Source organism: Symsagittifera roscoffensis, chromosome 10 (assembly GCF_963678635.1).
Source record: "Symsagittifera roscoffensis chromosome 10, txSymRosc1.1, whole genome shotgun sequence".
Classification (NCBI taxonomy): Eukaryota; Metazoa; Xenacoelomorpha; order Acoela; family Convolutidae; genus Symsagittifera; species Symsagittifera roscoffensis.
The window spans coordinates 11934019-11958639 of NC_087071.1; the positions used below are offsets into that span (position 1 = coordinate 11934019).

Here is a 24621-nt window from a genome sequence, read left to right on the forward strand (position 1 = left end):
AAACTGTTGCGTCATGCGATTAGTGCCAAAAGCGTGTAACATTTCATTAGTTCTGTTTCATAAGCCTTCGCCACGGATCTGCATATGTTCATTATCTGCCTCTACTTGAGCTGATTTAATTACTCGCAGATAGGAAACTTCTTGCTTCATGTCGTTATTGCCAAAGGCGTGTTACATTTCATTATTTTTGTTTCACAAGCTCTCGCAACTGATATGCATGTGTGTATTATCTGCCTTTACTTGAGCTGAGGCTAATACTCGCAGATAGGAAACTGTTGCGTCATGCGATTAGTGCCAAAGGCGTGTAACATTTCATTAGTTCTGTTTTACAAGCTCTCACAACTGATATGCGTTTATGCAATATCTGCAATTAACTTAAGCTGATACTAGTACTCGCAGTTATGAAACTGTTGCGTCATGCGATTAGTGCCAAAGGCGTGTAACATTTCATTAGTTTTGTTTTAAAAGCTCTCGGCACGGATATGCATTTTTGCAATATCTGCCGTTAACTTGAGCTGATACTAATACTCGCAGATAGGAAACTGTTGCGTCATGCGATTAGTGCCAAAGGCGTGTTACATTTCATTAGTTTTGTTTTACAAGCTCTCGCAACTGATATGCATGTATGCAATATCTGCCATTTACTTGAGCTGATACTAATACTCGCAGATAGGAAACTGTTGCGTCATGCGAGTAGTGCCAAAGGCGTGTAACTTTTCATCAGTTTTGTTTAACAAGCTCTCGCAACTGATATGCATGTGTGCAATATCTGCCATTTACTTGAGCTGATACTAATACTCGCAGTTAGGAAACTGTTGCGTCATGCGATAGGTGCCAAAGGCGTGTAAGATTTCATTAGTTTTGTTTTAAAAGCTCTCGAAAAGGTATGGCATATGTGCTTCACCTGCCTCTACTTGAGCTGATAAAATTACTTGCTTATAGGAAACTTCTTGCGTCATGCGATTAGTGCTAAAGGCATGTAACCTTTCATTAATTTTGTTTTATAAGCTTTCGCCACGGATATGCATATGTGCATTATCTGCCTTTACTTGAGCTGATAAAATTACTCGCACATAGGAAACTTCTTGCATCATGCGATTAGTGCCAAAGGCGTGTTACATTTCATCTGTTTGGTTTTACAAGCTCTCGCAACTGATATGCATGTTTGCATTATCTGCCTTTACTTGAGCTGATAAAATTCCTCGCAGATAGGAAACTTCTTGCGTCATGCGATTAGTGCCAAAGGCGTGTAACCTTTCATTAGTTTTGTTTTATAAGCTTTCGCCACGGATATGCATATGTGCATTATCTGCCTTTACTTGAGCTGATAAAATTACTCGCACATAGGAAACTTCTTGCGTCATGCGATTAGTGCCAAAGGCGTGTTACATTTCATCAGTTTTGTTTAACAAGCTCTCGCAACTGATATGCATGTGTGCAATATCTGCCATTTACTTGAGCTGATACTAATACTCGCAGTTAGGAAACTGTTGCGTCATGCGATAGATGCCAAAGGCGTGTAAGATTTCATTAGTTTTGTTTTAAAAGCTCTCGAAAAGGTATGGCATATGTGCTTCATCTGCCTCTACTTGAGCTGATAAAATTACTTGCTTATAGGAAACTTCTTGCGTCATGCGATTAGTGCTAAAGGCATGTAACCTTTCATTAGTTTTGTTTTATAAGCTTTCGCCACGGATATGCATATGTGCATTATCTGCCTTTACTTGAGCTGATAAAATTACTCGCACATAGGAAACTTCTTGCATCATGCGATTAGTGCCAAAGGCGTGTTACATTTCATCTGTTTGGTTTTACAAGCTCTCGCAACTGATATGCAGGTTTGCATTATCTGCCTTTACTTGAGCTGATAAAATTCCTCGCAGATAGGAAACTTCTTGCGTCATGCGATTAGTGCCAAAGGCGTGTTACATTTCATTAGTTTTGTTTTACAAGCTCTCGCAACTGATATTCATGTGTGCAATATCTGCCGTTAACTTGAGCTGATACTAATACTCCCATATAGGAAACTGTTGCGTCATGCGATTAGTGCCAAAGGCGTGTAACATTTCATTAGTTTTGTTTAAGCTCTCGCCACGGATATGCATTTGTGCAATATCTGCAATTAACTTGAGCTGATACTAATACTCGCAGTTACGAAACTGTTGCGTCATGCGATTAGTGCCAAAGGCGTGTAACATTTCATTAGTTTTGTTTTAAAAGCTCTCGGCACGGATCTGCATTTGTGCAATATCTGCCTCTACTTGAGCTGATACTAATACTCGCAGATAGGAAATTGTTGCGTCATGCGATTAGTGCCAAAGGCGTGTAACATTTCATTAGTTTTGTTTTATAAGCTCTCGCCATGGATATACCTATGTGCATTATCTGCCTCTACTTGAGCTGATAAATTTACTCGCATATAGGAAATTTCTTGCGACATGCGATTAGTGCCGAAGGCGTGTTACTTTTCATTAATTTTGTTTTACAAGTTCTCGTCACTGATTTGCATGTGTGCAATATCTGCCGTAAACTTGAGCTGATACTATTACTCGCAATTAGGAAATTGTTGCATCATGCGATTAGTGCCAAAGGCGCGTAACATTTCATTAGTTTTGTTTTTTAAGCTTTCGCCACGGATATGCATATGTGCATTATCTGCTTTTACTTGAGCTGATAAAATTTCTCGCAGATAGGAAACTTCTTGCGTCATACGATTAGTGCCAAAGGCGTGGTACATTTCATTAGTTTAGTTTTACAAGCTTTCGCAACTGATATGCATGTGTGCAATATCGGCCATTCACTTGAGCTGATACTAATACTCGCAGATAGGAAACTGTTGCTTCATGCGATTAGTGCCAAAGGCGTGTAACATTTCCTTAGTCTTGTTTTATAAGCTCTCGCTACTGATATGCATGTGTGCAATATCTGCCATTTACTTGAGCTGATACTAATACTCGCAGATAGGAAACTGTTGCGTCATGCGATTAGTGCCAAAGGCTTGGAATATTTCATTAATTTTGTTTTTTAAGCTCTCGGCACGGATATGCGTTTTTGCAACATCTGCCATTAACTTGAGCTGATACTAATACTCGCAGATAGGAAATTGTTGCGTCATGCGATTAGTGCCAAAGGCGTGTAACATTTCATTAGTTTTGTTTTATAAGCTCTCGCCATGGATATACCTATGTGCATTATCTGCCTCTACTTGAGCTGATAAATTTACTCGCATATAGGAAATTTCTTGCGACATGCGATTAGTGCCGAAGGCGTGTTACTTTTCATTAATTTTGTTTTACAAGTTCTCGTCACTGATTTGCATGTGTGCAATATCTGCCGTAAACTTGAGCTGATACTATTACTCGCAATTAGGAAATTGTTGCATCATGCGATTAGTGCCAAAGGCGCGTAACATTTCATTAGTTTTGTTTTTTAAGCTTTCGCCACGGATATGCATATGTGCATTATCTGCTTTTACTTGAGCTGATAAAATTTCTCGCAGATAGGAAACTTCTTGCGTCATACGATTAGTGCCAAAGGCGTGGTACATTTCATTAGTTTAGTTTTACAAGCTTTCGCAACTGATATGCATGTGTGCAATATCGGCCATTCACTTGAGCTGATACTAATACTCGCAGATAGGAAACTGTTGCTTCATGCGATTAGTGCCAAAGGCGTGTAACATTTCCTTAGTCTTGTTTTATAAGCTCTCGCCACGGATATGCATATGTGCATTATCTGCCTTTACTTGAGCTGATAAAATTTCTCGCAGATAGGAAACTTCTTGCGTCATACGATTAGTGCCAAAGGCGTTGTACATTTCATTAGTTTAGTTTTACAAGCTTTCGCAACTGATATGCATGTGTGCAAAATCTGCCATTAACTTGAGCTGATACTAATACTCGCAGATAGGAAACTGTTGCTTCATGCGATTAGTGCCAAAGGCGTGTAACATTTCATTAGTTTTGTTTTATAAGCTCTCGCCACGGATATGCATTTGTGCAATATCTGCCATTAACTTGAGCTGATACTAATACTCGCAGATAAGAAATTGGTGCGTCATGGGATTAGTGCCAAAGGCGTGTAACATTTCATTAGTTTTGTTTTAAAAGCTCTCGGCACGGATCTGCATATGTGCAATATCTGCCTCTACTTGAGCTGATTTAATTACTCGCAGATAGGAATCTTCTTGCGTCATGCGATTAGTGCCAAAGGCGTGTTACATTTCATTAGTTTTGTTTTACAAGCTCTCGCTACTGATATGCATGTGTGCAATATCTGCCATTTACTTGAGCTGATACTAATACTCGCAGATAGGAAACTGTTGCGCCATGCGATTAGTGCCAAAGGCGTGTAATATTTTATTAATTTTTTTTTATAAGCTCTCGCCACGGATATGCATTTGTGCAATATGTGCCATTAAGTTGAGCTGATACTAATACTCGCAGATAAGAAATTGGTGCGTCATGTGATTAGTGCCAAAGGCGTGTAACATTTCATTAGTTTTGTTTTAAAAGCTCTCGGCACGGATCTGCATATGTGCAATATCTGCCTCTACTTGAGCTGATTTAATTACTCGCAGATAGGAATCTTCTTGCGTCATGCGATTAGTGCCAAAGGCGTGTTACATTTCATTAGTTTTGTTTTACAAGCTCTCGCTACCGATATGCATGTGTGCAATATCTGCCATTTACTTGAGCTGATACTAATACTCGCAGATAGGAAACTGTTGCGCCATGCGATTAGTGCCAAAGGCGTGTAATATTTCATTAATTTTGTTTTTTAAGCTCTCGGCACGGATATGCATTTTTGCAACATCTGCCATTAACTTGAGCTGATACTAATACTCGCAGATAGGAAATTGTTGCGTCATGCGATTAGTGCCAAAGGCGTGTAACATTTCATTAGTTTTGTTTTCTAAGCTCTCGCCATGGATATGGATTTGTGCAATATCTGCCATTAACTTGAGCTGATAAATTTACTCGCATATAGGAAATTTCCTGCGACATACGATTAGTGCCAAAGGCGTGGTACATTTCATTAGTTTAGTTTTACAAGCTTTCGCAACTGATATGCATGTGTGCAATATCTGCCATTTACTTGAGCTGATACTAATACTCGCAGATAGGAAACTGTTGCGCCATGCGATTAGTGCCAAAGGCGTGTAATATTTTATTAGTTTTTTTATAAGCTCTCGCCACGGATATGCATTTGTGCAATATGTGCCATTAACTTGAGCTGATACTAATACTCGCAGATAAGAAATTGGTGCGTCATGGGATTAGTGCCAAAGGCGTGTAACATTTCATTAGTTTTGTTTTAAAAGCTCTCGGCACGGATCTGCATATGTGCAATATCTGCCTCTACTTGAGCTGATTTAATTACTCGCAGATAGGAATCTTCTTGCGTCATGCGATTAGTGCCAAAGGCGTGTTACATTTCATTAGTTTTGTTTTACAAGCTCTCGCTACCGATATGCATGTGTGCAATATCTGCCATTTACTTGAGCTGATACTAATACTCGCAGATAGGAAACTGTTGCGCCATGCGATTAGTGCCAAAGGCGTGTAATATTTCATTAATTTTGTTTTTTAAGCTCTCGGCACGGATATGCATTTTTGCAACATCTGCCATTAACTTGAGCTGATACTAATACTCGCAGATAGGAAATTGTTGCGTCATGCGATTAGTGCCAAAGGCGTGTAACATTTCATTAGTTTTGTTTTCTAAGCTCTCGCCATGGATATGGATTTGTGCAACATCTGCCATTAACTTGAGCTGATAAATTTACTCGCATATAGGAAATTTCGTGCGACATACGATTAGTGCCAAAGGCGTGGTACATTTCTTTAGTTTAGTTTTACAAGCTTTCGCAACTGATATGCATGTGTGCAATATCTGCCATTCACTTGAGCTGATACTAATACTCGCAGATAGGAAACTGTTGCTTCATGCGATTAGTGCCAAAGGCGTGTAACATTTCCTTAGTTTTGTTTTATAAGCTCTCGCCACGCGGATATGCATATGTGCATTATCTGCCTTTACTTGAGCTGATAAAATTACTCGCACATAGGAAACTTCTTGCGTCATGCGATTAGTGCCAAAGGCGTGTTACATTTCATCAGTTTTGTTTAACAAGCTCTCGCAACTGATATGCATGTGTGCAATATCTGCCATTTACTTGAGCTGATACTATTACTCGCAATTAGGAAATTGTTGCATCATGCGATTAGTGCCAAAGGAGCGTAACATTTCCTTAGTTTTGTTTTATAAGCTCTCGCCACGGATATGCATATGTGCATTATCTGCCTTTATTTGAGCTGATAAAATTACTCGCACATAGGAAACTTCTTGCGTCATGCGATTAGTGCCGAAGGCGTGTTACTTTTCATTAATTTTGTTTTACAAGCTCTCGTCACTGATTTGCATGTGTGCAATATCTGCCGTAAACTTGAGCTGATACTATTACTCGCAATTAGGAAATTGTTGCATCATGCGATTAGTGCCAAAGGAGCGTAACATTTCAATAGTTTTGTTTTATAAGCTTTCGCCACGGATATGCATATGTGCATTATCTGCCTTTACTTGAGCTGATAAAATTACTCGCAGATAGGAAACTTCTTGCGTCATACGATTAGTGCCAAAGGCGTGGTACATTTCATTAGTTTAGTTTTACAAGCTTTCGCAACTGATATGCATGTGTGCAATATCTGCCATTCACTTGAGCTGATACTAATACTCGCAGATAGGAAACTGTTGCTTCATGCGATTAGTGCCAAAGGCGTGTAACATTTCCTTAGTTTTGTTTTATAAGCTCTCGCCTCGGATATGCATATGTGCATTATCTGCCTTTACTTGAGCTGATAAATTTACTCGCACATAGGAAACTTCTTGCGTCATGGAATTAGTGCCAAAGGCGTGTTACTTTTCCTTAATTTAGTTTTACAAGCTCTCGCCACGGATATGCATTTGTGCAATATCTGCCATTAACTTGAGCTGATACTAATACTCGCAGATAAGAAATTGGTGCGTCATGCGATTAGTGCCAAAGGCGTGTAACATTTCACATTAGTTTTGTTTTATAAATTTTCGCCACTTGTATGCATATGTGCATTATCTGCCTTTACTTGAGCTGATAAAATTACTCGCACATAGGAAACTTCTTGCGTCATGCGATTAGTGCCGATGGCGTGTTACTTTTCATTAATTTTGTTTTAAAAGCTCTCGCCACTGATTTGCATGTGTGCAATATCTGCCGTAAACTTGAGCTGATACTAATACTCGCAGTTAGGAAACTGTTGCATCATGCGATAAGTGCCAAAGGCGTGTAACATTTCATCAGTTTTGTTTTATAAGCTCTCGCCACGGATATGCACTTGTGCAATATCTGCCATTAACTTGAGTTGATACTAATACTCGCAGATAGGAAACTGGTGCGTCATGCGATTAGTGCCAAAGGCGTGTAACATTTCATTAGTTTTGTTTTATAAGCTCTCGCCACTCATATGCATGTGCGCATTACCTGCCTTTACTTGAGCTGATAAAATGACTCGCAAATAGGAAACTTCTTGCGTCATGCAATTAGTGCCAAATGCGTGTTGCATTTCATCAGTTTTGTTTTACAAGCTCTCGCAACTGATATGCATGTGTGCATTATCTGCCTTTATTTGAGCTGATAAAATTCCTCGCAGATAGGAAACTTCTTGTGTCATGCGATTAGTGCCAAAGGCATGTTACATTTCATTAGTTTTGTTTTACAAGCTCTCGCAAATGATATGCATGTGTGCAATATCTGCCATTAACTTGAGCTGATAGTAATACTCGCAGATAGGAAACTGTTGCATCATGCGACTAGTGCCAAAGGCGTGTAACATTTCATTAGTTTTGTTTTATAAGCTCTCGCCACGGATATGCATTTGTGCAATATCTGCCATTAACTTGAGCTGATACTAATACTCGCAGATAGGAAATTGGTGCGTCATGCGATTAGTGCCAAAGGCGTGTAACTTTTCATTAGTTTTATTTTATAAGCTCTCGCCACGGATATGCATTTGTGCAATATCTGCCATTAACTTGAGCTGATACTAATACTCGCAGATAAGAAATTGGTGCGTCATGCGATTAGTGCCAAAGGCGTGTAACATTTCACATTAGTTTTGTTTTATAAGCTTTCGCCACGGATATGCATATGTGCATTATCTGCCTTTACTTGAGCTGATAAAATTACTCGCACATAGGAAACTTCTTGCGTCATGCGATTAGTGCCGAAGGCGTGTTACTTTTCATTAATTTTGTTTTAAAAGCTCTCGCCACTGATTTGCATGTGTGCAATATCTGCCGTAAACTTGAGCTGATACTAATACTCGCAGTTAGGAAACTGTTGCATCATGCGATTAGTGCCAAAGGCGTGTAACATTTCATCAGTTTTGTTTTATAAGCTCTCGGCACGGATATGCACTTGTGCAATAGCTGCCATTAACTTGAGCTGATACTAATACTCGCAGATAGGAAACTGGTGCGTCATGCGATTAGTGCCAAAGGCGTGTAACATTTCATTAGTTTTGTTTTATAAGCTCTCGCCACTCATATGCATGTGCGCATTATCTGCCCTTACTTGAGCTGATAAAATTCCTCGCAGATAGGAAACTTCTTGTGTCATGCGATTAGTGCCAAAGGCGTGTTACATTTCATTAGTTTTGTTTTACAAGCTCTCGCAAATGATATGCATGTGTGCAATATCTGCCATTAACTTGAGCTGATAGTAATACTCGCAGATAGGAAACTGTTGCATCATGCGACTAGTGCCAAAGGCGTGTAACATTTCATTAGTTTTGTTTTATAAGCTCTCGCCACGGATATGCATTTGTGCAATATCTGCCATTAACTTGAGCTGATACTAATACTCGCAGATAGGAAATTGGTGCGTCATGCGATTAGTGCCAAAGGCGTGTAACTTTTCATTAGTTTTATTTTATAAGCTCTCGCCACGGATATGCATTTGTGCAATATCTGCCATTAACTTGAGCTGATACTAATACTCGCAGATAAGAAATTGGTGCGTCATGCGATTAGTGCCAAAGGCGTGTAACATTTCACATTAGTTTTGTTTTATAAGCTTTCGCCACGGATATGCATATGTGCATTATCTGCCTTTACTTGAGCTGATAAAATTACTCGCACATAGGAAACTTCTTGCGTCATGCGATTAGTGCCGAAGGCGTGTTACTTTTCATTAATTTTGTTTTAAAAGCTCTCGCCACTGATTTGCATGTGTGCAATATCTGCCGTAAACTTGAGCTGATACTAATACTCGCAGTTAGGAAACTGTTGCATCATGCGATTAGTGCCAAAGGCGTGTAACATTTCATCAGTTTTGTTTTATAAGCTCTCGGCACGGATATGCACTTGTGCAATAGCTGCCATTAACTTGAGCTGATACTAATACTCGCAGATAGGAAACTGGTGCGTCATGCGATTAGTGCCAAAGGCGTGTAACATTTCATTAGTTTTGTTTTATAAGCTCTCGCCACTCATATGCATGTGCGCATTATCTGCCCTTACTTGAGCTGATAAAATTCCTCGCAGAAAGGAAACTTCTTGTGTCATGCGATTAGTGCCAAAGGCGTGTTACATTTCATTAGTTTTGTTTTACAAGCTCTCGCAAATGATATGCATGTGTGCAATATCTGCCATTAACTTGAGCTGATAGTAATACTCGCAGATAGGAAACTGTTGCATCATGCGACTAGTGCCAAAGGCGTGTAACATTTCATTAGTTTTGTTTTATAAGCTCTCGCCACTCATATGCATGTGCGCATTATCTGCCCTTACTTGAGCTGATAAAATTCCTCGCAGATAGGAAACTTCTTGTGTCATGCGATTAGTGCCAAAGGCGTGTTACATTTCATTAGTTTTGTTTTACAAGCTCTCGCAAATGATATGCATGTGTGCAATATCTGCCATTAACTTGAGCTGATAGTAATACTCGCAGATAGGAAACTGTTGCATCATGCGACTAGTGCCAAAGGCGTGTAACATTTCATTAGTTTTGTTTTATAAGCTCTCGCCACGGATATGCAATTGTGCAATATCTGCCATTAACTTGAGCTGATACTAATACTCGCAGATAGGAAATTGGTGCGTCATGCGATTAGTGCCAAAGGCGTGTAACTTTTCATTAGTTTTATTTTATAAGCTCTCGCCACGGATATGCATTTGTGCAATATCTGCCATTAACTTGAGCTGATACTAATACTCGCAGATAAGAAATTGGTGCGTCATGCGATTAGTGCCAAAGGCGTGTAACATTTCACATTAGTTTTGTTTAATAAGCTTTTGCCACGGATATGCATATGTGCATTATCTGCCTTTACTTGAGCTGATAAAATTACTCGCACATAGGAAACTTCTTGCATCATGCGATTAGTGCCGAAGGCGTGTTACTTTTCATTAATTTTTTTTTAAAAGCTCTCGCCACTGATTTGCATGTGTGCAATATCTGCCGTAAACTTGAGCTGATACTAATACTCGCAGTTAGGAAACTGTTGCATCATGCGATTAGTGCCAAAGGCGTGTAACATTTCATCAGTTTTGTTTTATAAGCTCTCGGCACGGATATGCACTTGTGCAATAGCTGCCATTAACTTGAGCCGATACTAATACTCGCAGATAGGAAACTGGTGCGTCATGCGATTAGTGCCAAAGGCGTGTAACATTTCATTAGTTTTGTTTTATAAGCTCTCGCCACTCATATGCATGTGCGCATTATCTGCCCTTACTTGAGCTGATAAAATGACTCGCAAATAGGAAACTTCTTGTGTCATGCGATTAGGGCCAAAGGCGTGTTACATTTCATTAGTTTTGTTTTACAAGCTCTCGCAAATGATATACATGTGTGCAATATCTGCCATTAACTTGAGCTGATACTAATACTCGCAGATAGGAAACTGTTGCATCATGCGATTAGTGCCAAAGGCGTTTAACATTTCATCAGTTTTGTTTTATAAGCTCTCGGCACGGATATGCACTTGTGCAATAGCTGCCATTAACTTGAGCTGATACTAATACTCGCAGATAGGAAACTGGTGCGTCATGCGATTAGTGCCAAAGGCGTGTAACATTTCATTAGTTTTGTTTTATAAGCTCTCGCCACTCATATGCATGTGCGCATTATCTGCCCTTACTTGAGCTGATAAAATGACTCGCAAATAGGAAACTTCTTGTGTCATGCGATTAGGGCCAAAGGCGTGTTACATTTCATTAGTTTTGTTTTACAAGCTCTCGCAAATGATATGCATGTGTGCAATATCTGCCATTAACTTGAGCTGATACTAATACTCGCAGATAGGAAACTGTTGCATCATGCGACTAGTGCCAAAGGCGTGTAACATTTCATTAGTTTTGTTTTATAAGCTCTCGCCACGGATATGCATTTGTGCAATATCTGCCATTAACTTGAGCTGATACTAATACTCGCAGATAGTAAACTGGTGCGTCATGCGATTAGTGCCAAAGGCGTGTAACATTTCATTAGTTTTGTTTTATAAGCTCTCGCCACTGATATGCATGTGCGCATTATCTGCTTTTACTTGAGCTGATAAAATGACTCGCAAATAGGAAACTTCTTGCGTCATGCGATTAGTGCCAAATGCGTGTTACTTTTCATCAGTTTTGTTTTACAAGCTCTCGCAACTGATATGCATGTGTGCATTATCTGCCTTTATTTGAGCTGATAAAATTCCTCGCAGATAGGAAACTTCTTGCGTCATGCGATTAGTGCCAAAGGCGTGTTACATCTCATTAGTTTTGTTTTACAAGCTCTCGCAACTGATATGCATGTGTGCAATATCTGCCATTAACTTGAGCTGATACTAATACTCGCAGTTAGGAAACTGTTGCGTCATGCGATTAGTGCCAAAGGCGTGTAACATTTCTTAGTTTTGTTTTACAAGCTCTCGCCACGGATATGCATTTGTGCAATATCTGCCATTAACTTGAGCTGATACTAATACTCGCTGTTATGAAACTGTTGCGTCATGCGATTAGTGCCAAAGGCGTGTAACATTTCATTAGTTTTGTTTTATAAGCTTTCGCCACGGATATGCATATGTGCATTATCTGCCTTTACTTGAGCTGATAAAATTACTCGTAGATAGGAAACTTCTTGCGTCATGCGATTAGTGCTTAAGGCGTGTTACTTTTCATTAGTTTAGTTTTACAAGCTCTCGCAACTGATAGGCATGTGTGCAATATCTGCCATTAACCTGAGCTGGTACTTATACTCGCAGATAGGAAACTCTTGCGTCATGCGATTAGTGCCAAAGGCGTGTAACATTTCATTAAATTTGTTTTATAAGCTCTCGCCACTGATATGCAGGTGCGCAATATCTGACTTTACTTGAGCTGATAAAATGACTCGCAGATAGGAAACTTCTTGCGTCATGCGATTAGTGCCAAAGGCGTGTTACCATTCATCAGTTTTGTTTTACAAGCTCGTGCAATTGATATGCATATGTGCATTATCTGCCTTTACTTGATCTGATAAAATTACTCGCAGATAGGAAAGTTCTTGCGTCATGCGATTAGTGCCAAAGGCGTGTTACATTTCATTTGTTTTATTTTACAAGCTCTCGCAACTGATATGCATGTGTGCAATATCTGCCATTAACTTGAGCTGATACTAATACTTGCAAATAGGAAACTGTTGCGTCATGCGATTAGTGCCAAAGGCGTGTAACATTTCATTATTTTTGTTCTATAAGCTTTCGCCCCGGATATGGATATGTGCATTATCTGCTTTTACTTTAGCTGATAAAATTACTCGCTGATAGGAAACTTCTTGCGTCATGCGATTAGTGCCAAAGGCGTGTTACATTTCATTAGTTTAGTTTTACAAGCTCTCGCAACTGATATGCATGTGTGCAATATCTACCATTAACTTGAGCTGATACTAATACTCGCAGATAGGAAACTGTTGCTTCATGCGATTAGTGCCAAAGGCGTGTAACATTTCATTAGTTTTGTTTTATAAGCTCTCGCCACTGATTTGCATTTGTGCAATATCTGCCATTAAATAAAGCTGATACTAATACTCGCAGTTTTGAAACTCTTGCGTCATGCGATTAGCGATTAATGCCAAAGGCGTGTAACATTTCTTTTTTTTGTTTTATAAGCTTTCGCCACGGATATGCATATGTGCATTATCTGCTTTTACTTGAGCTGATAAAATTACTCGCAGATAGGAAACTTCTTGCGTCATGCGATTAGTGCCAAAGGCGTGTTACATTTCATTTGTTTTATTTTACAAGTTCTCGCAACTGATATGCATGTGCAATATCTGCCATTAACTTGAGCTGATACTAATACTCGCAGATAGGAAACTGTTGCTTCATGCGATTAGTGCCAAAGGCGTGTAACATTTCATTAGTTTTGTTTTATAAGCTCTCGCCACTGATTTGCATTTGTGCAATATCTGCCATTAAATAAAGCTGATACTAATACTCGCAGTTTTGAAACTCTTGCGTCATGCGATTAGCGATTAATGCCAAAGGCGTGTAACATTTCTTTTTTTTGTTTTATAAGCTTTCGCCACGGATATGCATATGTGCATTATCTGCTTTTACTTGAGCTGATAAAATTACTCGCAGATAGGAAACTTCTTGCGTCATGCGATTAGTGCCAAAGGCGTGTTACATTTCATTTGTTTTATTTTACAAGTTCTCGCAACTGATATGCATGTGCAATATCTGCCATTAACTTGAGCTGGTACTAATACTCGCAGATAGGAAACTGTTGCGTCATGCGATTAGTGCCAAAGGCGTGTTATATTTCATCAGTTTTGTTTTACAAGCTCTTGCAACTGATATGCATGTGTGCATTATCTGCCTTTACTTGATCTGATAAAATTACTCGCAGATAGGAAACTTCTTGCGTCTTGCGATTAGTGCCAAAGGCGAGTTACATTTCATTTGTTTTATTTTACAAGCTCTGGCAACTGATATGCATGTGTGCAATATCTGCCATTAACTTGAGCTGATACTAATACTCGCAGATAAGAAACTGGTGCGTCATGCGATTAGTGCCAGAGGCGTGTAACATTTCATTAGTTTTGTTTTATAAGCTTTCGCCTCGGATATGCATATGTGCATTATCTGCCTTTACTTGAGTTGATAAAATTACTCGCACGTAGGAAACTTCTTGCGTCATGCGATTAGTGCCGAAGGCGTGTCACTTTTCATTAATTTTGTTTTACAAGCTCTCGCCACTGATTTGCATATGTGCAATATCTGCCGTAAACTTGAGCTGATACTAATACTCGCAGTTAGGAAACTGTTGCATCATGCGATTAGTGCCAAAGGCGTGATACATTTCATTAGTTTTGTTTTATAAGCTCTCGGCACGGATATGCATTTGTGCAAAATCTGCCATTAACTTGAGCTGATACTAATACTCGCAGATAAGAAATTGGTGCGTCATGCGATTAGTGCCAAAGGCGTGTAACATTTCACATTAGTTTTGTTTTATAAGCTTTCGCCACGGATATGCATATGTGCATTATCTGCCTTTACTTGAGCTGATAAAATTACTCGCACATAGGAAACTTCTTGCGTCATGCGATTAGTGCCAATGCGTGTTACATTTCATCAGTTTTGTTTTACAAGCTCTCGCAACTGATATGCATGTGTGCATTATCTGCCTTTACTTGATCTGATAAAATTACTCGCAGATAGGAAACTTCTTGCGTCATGCGATTAGTGCCAAAGGCGTGTTACATTTCATTTGTTTTATTTTACAAGCTCTCGCAACTGATATGCATGTGTGCAATATCTGCCATTAACTTGAGCTGATACTAATACTCGCAGATAGAAACTGTTGCGTCATGCGATTAGTGCCAAAGGCGTGTAACATTTCATTAGTTTTGTTTTATAAGCTCTCGCCACTGATTTGCATTTGTGCAATATCTGCCATTAACTTAAGCTGATACTAATACTCGCAGTTATGAAACTGTTGCGTCATGCGATTAGTGCCAAAGGCGTGTAACATTTCTTTAGTTTTGTTTTATCAGCTTTCGCCATGTATTTGCATATGTGCATTATCTGCCTTTACTTGAGCTGATAAAATTACTACGAAACTTCTTGGGTCATGCGATAAGTGCCGAAGGCGTGTTACATTTCATTAGTTTTGTTTTACAAGCTCTCGCAACTGATATGCATGTGTGCAATGTCTGCCATTTACTTGAGCTGTTACTAATACTCGCATATAGGAATCTGTTGCGTCATGCGATTAGTGCCAAAGGCGTGTAACATTTCATTAGTTTTGTTTTACAAGCTCTCGCCACTGATTGCATATGTGCTTCATCTGCCTCTACTTGAGCTGATAAAATTACTCGCTTATAGGAAACTTCTTGCGTCATGCGATTAGTGCCAAAGGCGTGTTACATTTCATTAATTTTGTTTAAGCTCTCGACAAGATATGCATGTTTGCTGTATCTGCCGTTACTTGAGCTGATATTAATACGCGCAGATAGGAAACTTCTGGCGTCATGCGATTAGTGCCAAAGGCGTGTTACATTTCATTAGTTTTGTTTTACAAGCTCTCGCCACTGATTTGCATATGTGCTTCATCTGCCTCTACTTGAGCTGATAAAATTACTCGCTTATAGGAAACTTCTTGCGTCATGCGATTAGTGCCAAAGGCGTGTTACATTTCATTAATTTCGTTTACAAAGCTCTCGACAAGATATGCATGTTTGCTGTATCTGCCGTTACTTGAGCTGATATTAATACGCGCAGATAGGAAACTTCTTGCGTCATGCGCTTAGTGCCAAAGGCGTGTTACATTTAATTAAGTTTGTTTTAATAGCTCTCGCCACTGATATGCATGTGTGCAATCTCTGCCGTTACTTGATCTGATACTAATACTCGCAGATAGGAAACTATTGCGTCATGCGATTAGTACCAAAGGCGTGTAAGATTTCATTGGTTTTGTTTTATAAGCTCTCGCCACTGATTTGCATTTGTGCAATATCTGCCATTAACTTAAGCTGATACTAATACTCGCAGTTATGAAACTGTTGCGTCATGCGATTAGTGCCAAAGGCGTGTAACATTTCTTTAGTTTTGTTTTATCAGCTTTCGCCATGTATTTGCATATGTGCAATATCTGCCAGTAACTTGAGCTGATACTAATACTCGCAGTTAGGAAACTGTTGCGTCATGCGATTTGTGCCAAAGGCGTGTAACATTTCATCGACAAAAGCTCTCGACAAGATATGCTTGTTTGCTGTATCTGACGTTACTTGAGCTGATATTAATACGCGCAGATAGGAAACTTCTTGCGTCATGCGATTAGTGCCAAAGGCGTGTTACATTTCATTTGTTTTATTTTACAAGCTCTCGCAACTGATATGCATGTGTGCAATATCTGCCATTAACTTGAGCTGATACTAATACTCGCAGATAGAAACTGTTGCGTCATGCGATTAGTGCCAAAGGCGTGTAACATTTCATTAGTTTTGTTTTATAAGCTCTCGCCACTGATTTGCATTTGTGCAATATCTGCCATTAACTTAAGCTGATACTAATACTCGCAGTTATGAAACTGTTGCGTCATGCGATTAGTGCCAAAGGCGTGTAACATTTCTTTAGTTTTGTTTTATCAGCTTTCGCCATGTATTTGCATATGTGCATTATCTGCCTTTACTTGAGCTGATAAAATTACTACGAAACTTCTTGGGTCATGCGATAAGTGCCGAAGGCGTGTTACATTTCATTAGTTTTGTTTTACAAGCTCTCGCAACTGATATGCATGTGTGCAATGTCTGCCATTTACTTGAGCTGTTACTAATACTCGCATATAGGAATCTGTTGCGTCATGCGATTAGTGCCAAAGGCGTGTAACATTTCATTAGTTTTGTTTTACAAGCTCTCGCCACTGATTGCATATGTGCTTCATCTGCCTCTACTTGAGCTGATAAAATTACTCGCTTATAGGAAACTTCTTGCGTCATGCGATTAGTGCCAAAGGCGTGTTACATTTCATTAATTTTGTTTAAGAAGCTCTCGACAAGATATGCATGTTTGCTGTATCTGCCGTTACTTGAGCTGATATTAATACGCGCAGATAGGAAACTTCTGGCGTCATGCGATTAGTGCCAAAGGCGTGTTACATTTCATTAGTTTTGTTTTACAAGCTCTCGCCACTGATTTGCATATGTGCTTCATCTGCCTCTACTTGAGCTGATAAAATTACTCGCTTATAGGAAACTTCTTGCGTCATGCGATTAGTGCCAAAGGCGTGTTACATTTCATTAATTTCGTTTACAAAGCTCTCGACAAGATATGCATGTTTGCTGTATCTGCCGTTACTTGAGCTGATATTAATACGCGCAGATAGGAAACTTCTTGCGTCATGCGCTTAGTGCCAAAGGCGTGTTACATTTAATTAAGTTTGTTTTAATAGCTCTCGCCACTGATATGCATGTGTGCAATCTCTGCCGTTACTTGATCTGATACTAATACTCGCAGATAGGAAACTATTGCGTCATGCGATTAGTACCAAAGGCGTGTAAGATTTCATTGGTTTTGTTTTAAAAGCTCTCGACAAGTTATGCATGTTTGCAGTATCTGCCGTTACTTGAGCTGATATTAATACCCGCAGATAGGAAACTTCTTGCGTCATGCGATTAGTGCCAACGGCGTGTTACATTTCATTAATTTTGTTTTAAAAGCTCTCGACAAGATGTGCATGTTTGCAGTATCTGCCGTTACTTGAGCTGATACTAATACTCGCAGATAGGAAACTATTGCGTCATGCGATTATCGCCAAAGGCGTGTAAGATTTCATTAATTTTGTTTTACAAGCTCTCGTCATTGATATGCATGTGTGCAATATCTGCCAGTAACTTGAGCTGATACTAATACTCGCAGTTAGGAAACTGTTGCGTCATGCGATTTGTGCCAAAGGCGTGTAACATTTCATCGACAAAAGCTCTCGACAAGATATGCTTGTTTGCTGTATCTGACGTTACTTGAGCTGATATTAATACGCGCAGATAGGAAACTTCTTGCGTCATGCGATTAGTGCCAAAGTCGTGTTACATTTCATTAATTATGTTTTACAAGCTCTCGCCACTGATATGCATGTGCGCAACATCTGCCGTTAACTTGAGCTGATACTAATACTCGCAGTTAGGAAACTGTTGCGTCATGCGATAGGTGCCAAAGGCGTGTAAGATTTCATTAGTTTTGTTTTAAAAGCTCTCGAAAAGGTATGGCATATGTGCTTCATCTGCCTCTACTTGAGCTGATAAAATTACTTGCTTATAGGAAACTTCTTGCGTCATGCGATTAGTGCTAAAGGCGTGTAACATTTCATTAGTTTTGTTTTATAAGCTCTCGCCACGGATATGCATATGTGCATTATCTGCCTCTACTTGAGCTGATAAAATTCCTCGCAGATAAGGAACTTCTTGCGTCATGCAATTAGAGCCAAGGGCGTGTAACATTTCATTAGTTTTGTTTTATAAGATGTCGCCACGGATATGCATATGTGCATTATCTGCCTCTACTTGAGCTGATAAAATTACTCGCAGATAGGAAACTTCTTGCGTCATGCGATTAGTGCCAAAGGCGTGTTACGTTTCATTAATTTTCTTTTACAAGCTCTCGCCACTGATATGCATTTGTGCAATGTCTGCCATTAACTTGAGCTGATACTAATAATCGCAGATGGGAAACTGTTGCGTCTTGCGATTAGTGCCAAGGGCGTGTAAGATTCCATTGGTTTTGGTTTAAAAGCTCTCGACAAGTTATGCATGTTTGCAGTATCTGCCGTTACTTGAGCTGATATTAATACGCGCAGATAGGAAACGTCTTGCGTCATGCGATTAGTGCCAAAGGCGTGTTACATTTCATTAATTTTGTTTTAAAAGCTCTCGACAAGATGTGCATGTTTGCAGTATCTGCCGTTACTTGAGCTGATTCTAATACTCGCAGATAGGAAACTATTGCGTCATGCGATTAGTGCCAAAGGCGTGTAAGATTTCATTAGTTTTGTTTTACAAGCTCTCGCCACGGATATGCATTTGTGCAATATCTGCCATTAACTTGAGCTGATACTAATACTCGCAGTTATGAAACTGTTGCGTCATGCGATTAGTGCCAAAGGCGTGTAACATGTCATTAGTTTTGTTTTAAAAGCTCTCGCCACGGATATGCATTTGTGCAATATCTGCCATTAACTTGAGCTGATACTAATACTCGCAGTTATGAAACTGTTGCGTCATGCGATTAGTGCCAAAGGCGTGTAACATTTCATTAGTTTTGGTTTATAAGCTCTCGCCACGGATATGCATTTGTGCAATATCTGCCATTTACTTGAGCTGATACTAATACTCGCAGTTATGAAACTGTTGCGTCATGCGATTAGTGCCAAAGGCGTATAACATTTCATTAGTTTTGTTTCACAAGCTCTCGCCACGGATTTGCATTTGTGCAACATCTGCCCCTTACTTGAGCTGATTTTGATACACGCAGATAGGATCATTGTCGCGTCATGTGATTAGTGCTACGGCTTGTTTTTTTTTATTAATATGTTTTATAAGCCCTCGCCATAGATATGCTTGTGATTAATTATCTAACCTTCTTTGAGCTCATACCATTTTTTATAGATAGGAGTTTTTTGCGTCATGTGATAAGTGGCAAAGGCGTGTTACTTTTCTTTAGTTTGTCGTAAAAGCTCTCTCCTCGGATATGCATGTGTGGAATATCTGCCGTTACTTGAGCTGATGTGAATACTCGCAGGTAGGAAACTCGCTGCGTCATGCAATGAGTGTCATAGGCGTATTACATTTCTTTTTTTTGTTTTTTAAGTTCTCGCCATGGATATATTTGTGTGATGAAATATCTGCCCTTACTTGAGCTGATATTATTTTCCGCAGCTAGGAATTTTGTTGTGTCGTGCAATCAGTGCCAGCGGCGTGTTACTTTCCATTAGTTTATGTTATAAGCTTTCGTCACGCATTTGCATTCAGTGCAATATTTGCCTCTACTTGAGCTGATTTGAATACTCTCAGATAGCAAACTTGATGCGGCATGCGATAAGTACCAAAGGCGTGTTACATTTCATTAGTCTGTCTTATAAGCTCTCGCAACCTATATGCATGTGTGCATTATCTGCCGTTACTTGAGCTGATATCAATATGCGCATATAGGAAACTCGCTGCGTCATGCAAAGAGTGTTAAAGGAATGTTACGTTTCTTTGATTTGTTTTATAAGTTTTCCTCATGGATATATATTTGTGCGATGAATTATCTGCCCTTACTTGAGCTGATATTGTTTTTCGCAGAAAGGAATTGTGTTGCGTGGTGCAATCAGTGGCAATGGCGTGTTACTTTTTAGTACTTTGTTTTACAAGCTTTCGTCACGGATGTACAATTAGTGAAATATTTGCCCCTACTTGAGCTGATTTGATTACTCTCACATAGGAAACTTGTTGCGTCATGCGATAAGTGCCAAAGGCGTGTTATATTTCATTAGTTTTGTTTTATAAGCTGTCGCCACCGATTTGCATTTGTGCAACATATGCCCCTTACTTGAGCTGATACTCGCAGATAGGATCATTGTCGCGTCATGCGATTAGTGCCTACGGCTTGTTTTATTTCATTGATATGTTTTATAAGCCCTCACCCTAGATATGCTTGTGAATAATTATCTAACTTTCTTTGAGCTCATACCATTTTTTATAGATAGGAGTTTTTGCGTCATGTGATAAGTGCCAAAGGTGTGTTACTTTTCATTAGTTTGTCGTAAAAGCTCTCGCCTTGGATATGCATGTGTGGAATATCTGCCGTTACTTGAGCTGATGTGAATACTCGCAGATAGGAAACTCGCTGCGTCATGCAATGAGTGTTATAGGCGTATTACATTTCTTAGTTTTGTTTTATAGGTTCTCGCCATGGATATATTTGTGTGATGAATTATCTGCCCTTGCTTGAGCTGATATTGTTTTCCGCATCTAGGAATTTTGTTGTGTCGTGCAATCAGTGCCAACGGCGTGTTACTTTTCATTAGTATATGTTTTAAGCTTTTGTCACGCATTTGCATTCAGTGCAATATTTGCCTCTACTTGAGCTGATTTGAATACTCTCAGATAGCAAACTTGTTGCGGCATGCGATAAGTACCAAAGGCGTGTTACATTTCATTAGTTTGTCTTATTAGCTCTAGCAACCGATATGCATGTGTGCATTATCTGCCGTTACTTGTGCTGATATCAATACTTGCATATAAGAAACTCGCTGCGTCATGCAATGAGTGTTGAAGGCGTGTGACATTTTATGAGTTGTTTTATAAGCTCTTGCCATGGATATATTTGTTTGATGAATTATCTGTCCTTACTTGAGATGATATTGTTTTTCGCAGATAGGATTTTTGTTGCGTCGTGCAATCAGTGCCAACGGCGTGTTACTTTTCATTAGTTTGTGTTATAAGCTTTCGTCACGGATTTGCATTCAGTGCGATATTTGCCTCTATTTGAGCTGATTTGAATACTCTCAGATAGGAAACTTGTTGCTTCATGCGATAAGTGCCAAAACCGTGTTACATTTCTTTAATTTTTTTACAAGCTCTCGTCACAGATATGCATGTGTGCAATATCTGCTATTACTTGTGCTGATATCAATACTCGCAGATAGGAAATTCGCTGCGTCATGCAATGAGTGTCAAAGGCGTGTGACGTTTCTTTGATTTGTTTTATAGCTTTCCCCATGGATATATATGTGTGATGAATTATCTGCCCTTACTTGAGCTGATATTGTTTTTCGCAGAAAGGAATTGTGTTGCGTCGTGCAATCAGTGCCAATGGCGTGTTACTTTTTATTAGTTTGTGTTATAAGCTTTCGTCAAGGATATGCATTTGGTGCAATATCTGCCTCTACTTGAGCTTATTTTAGTTCTCTCAGATAGGAAACTTGTTGCGTCATGCGATAAGTGCCACAGGCGTGTCACATTTCATTAGTTTGTCTTATAAGCTCTCGCCAAGGATATGCATGTGTGCATTATCTGCCGTTACTTGAGCTGATATCAGTACTCGCATATAGGAAACTCGCAGCGTCATGCGATGAGTGTTGAAGGCGTGTTACATTTCTTTGATTTGTTTTATAAGCTTTACCCATGGATATATTTGTGGAACGAATTATCTGCCCTCTCTTGAGCTGATATTGTTTTTCGCAGAAAATAATTTTGTTGTCGTGCAATCAGTGCCAATGGCGTGTTTCTTTTCATTAATTTGTGTTATAAGCTCTCGCCACGGATATGCATCTGTGCATTATCTGCCTTTACTTGAGCTGATAAAATTACTCGCAGATAGGAAACTTCTTGCGTCATGCGATTTGTGCCAAAAGCGTGTTACATTTCTTTATTTTTTTACAAGCTCTCGCCACAGATTTGCATGTGTGCAATATCTGCCATTATTTGTGCTGATATTATTGCGTGCAGATAGGAAACTCGCTGCATCTTGCAATGAGTGTCAAATGCGTGTGACATTTCTTTGATTTGTTTTATAAGCTCTCGCCAAGGATTTTTCTGCCCTTACTTGAGCTGATATTGTTTTTCGCAGAAAGAAATAGTGTTGCGTCATGCAATCAGTGCCAATGGCGTGTTACTTATCATTAGTTTGTGTTATAAGCTTTCGTCGCGGAGTTGTATTTAGTGCAATATTTGCCTCTACTTGAGCTGATTTGAATACTCGCAGATAGGAAACTGTTGCGTCTTTTGCAATTAGTGCCGAAGGCGAGTAACATTTCATTGCTTAGTTTTATAAGCTCGTGAGCTATGCATATGAGCAGTTTCTACCTGAATTTTTTTTAATTCGCTGTTTGTTAACACTTATTTTTGCAGGGATGTTCAACTCGATCTTTGACGGACGTGTAGTTGCAAAACTGCCCTTCACTCCTATCAGTTGGATTCAGGGCATCTCTCATCGATCTCTACTGGGAAATGACGCAACTGACTGCAGGTGAACGGCTTTAAATTATAAATCAGCTTCTTGTTTTTTAATACGTCATTGAATGTAGGTCCTGTTGTTTTTTAGGAAAAGGTTTTATAAATTGTGCACGCTAAAAATTAGTTTCTAGTGGTTTGAATTTTGATTTTAATTCAAGCTCATATGCTTAGAGGAAGTCAAACTACGCTCTTCTTTTTTGAAAATGCAAAAAACTCAAAAAAACTTGTTTGGATTCAATGTCTTCCTCTATGGATGGATTCAATCGGATTTTGAATTTGTCAGCGGAATAAAGAAATTTATTTTGATCCAACTTTTCAAACTATATAGGTCGCGATGGTTTTTTTTTTTTTTTCATTTTTTTTTACTGAAGTCTTAAAAGTTGTTCAAGCGCAATTGTATTTTTTCGCGGTTTGAGTTTTTGATTTCTTTTCAAGTTTAGTTCATCTCCTTTGTGAAAAGGCATTCAAACGCTGCAATTGACCAGCAAAAGCGTAAAGATCACGAAAAACGTGAACGACTTCTAATTTCGAAAGTGTATATAAATTTCAGATTTCCCAGCGAAATAAGCCTTCACTTATTAATTCAGTTTTCTCAAATTAAGATAAGTTTATCAAAAAAGTGCCAGCTATAAATTGTTCTAGAAGTTTAACGCGCTTTAAGAGCATCTGTTTTTTTCTTTGAAGTTGAAAGTTGAGATTTTGTCCAAAAAAAGTCAGGTTTTTTTTCTGTTTTCTTGTGTTCATTGACGCATTTGAAGCTTCAGGAAAAGTTTTAAAATTTGTTCAGGCTGAATTTTACTTTTTCGCTGCTTGACTTTTGATTGTGAAAAGAAAGGCTAATTCCACTATCGAACAGCAAAAGTGTAAAGGCCCTCGAAAACGTGATTGACTTCTCTTTTTGAAAAGGTTTTTAAATTTCAGATTTTCCAGCGAAATACAAACTTTTCTCATTGATTCAGTTTCCTCAAATTGGGTTAATTTTATCAAAAAAGTGGAAATCATAAACTGTTCTAGAAATTCAAAGAGCTCTAGAAAATTTTGAATAAGTTTTTCAATATTCTTTTACTCTTTGATGAAGCGGTTTCCGCTTATACCTTTGCGATAAGCAAGGGCATTGCAATCGGATACTAGACTTTTTCCACATAAATAACTTTGGGCACAGTATCTCACGGTATGTTCCAATTTAAACATTTTTTTACTATATGTAAAATGTATTTGTAATTTTACCATGTCTGATTTTGATTTTTTTTTCTTTTCATTTTCTCCCCTTGTTTTCTTAACAGGTTTCGACCCAAAGTTTGTCGCATTGTGTTGCCTCTCGGTAGATGGTTTCCAGTTTTCAAGGGTTGTTAATGAACTTCATCCGATAGAAATATGAAGTTTTTGTAGCTGTAATTTTTCAACTTAAGTCAAGAATTTTTTCAAATAATTCTTTGCATTTTGCGAATAATTTTTTCCAACATAATTTTTCAGATTTTTTAATTTGATTTCTGTCTTTCTCATTCACGATTTTTCTAGCAAATTGTGATTTTTTTTGCATTGCAAGTGTTGCGAAGCTCCGCTTGGCCTCTGTGTTAACTATCCCTTCCTCCCATCGACTAGTTGTGGGGGCGTAGCCATGC

General features: G+C 38.9%; 1 protein-coding gene across 1 annotated transcript in view; it reads left to right on the forward strand.

Annotated features, from left to right (window-relative positions):
- The window catches only part of LOC134855227 (calcium load-activated calcium channel-like), a 93629-nt gene that overhangs the window by 67232 nt on the left and 1776 nt on the right, over positions 1-24621 (forward strand). Inside the window, exon 4 of the mRNA XM_063871684.1 lies at positions 22895-23012. Within this exon, the coding sequence (XP_063727754.1) occupies positions 22895-23012 (118 nt within the window). The remainder of the gene's footprint in view (positions 1-22894; positions 23013-24621) is intronic.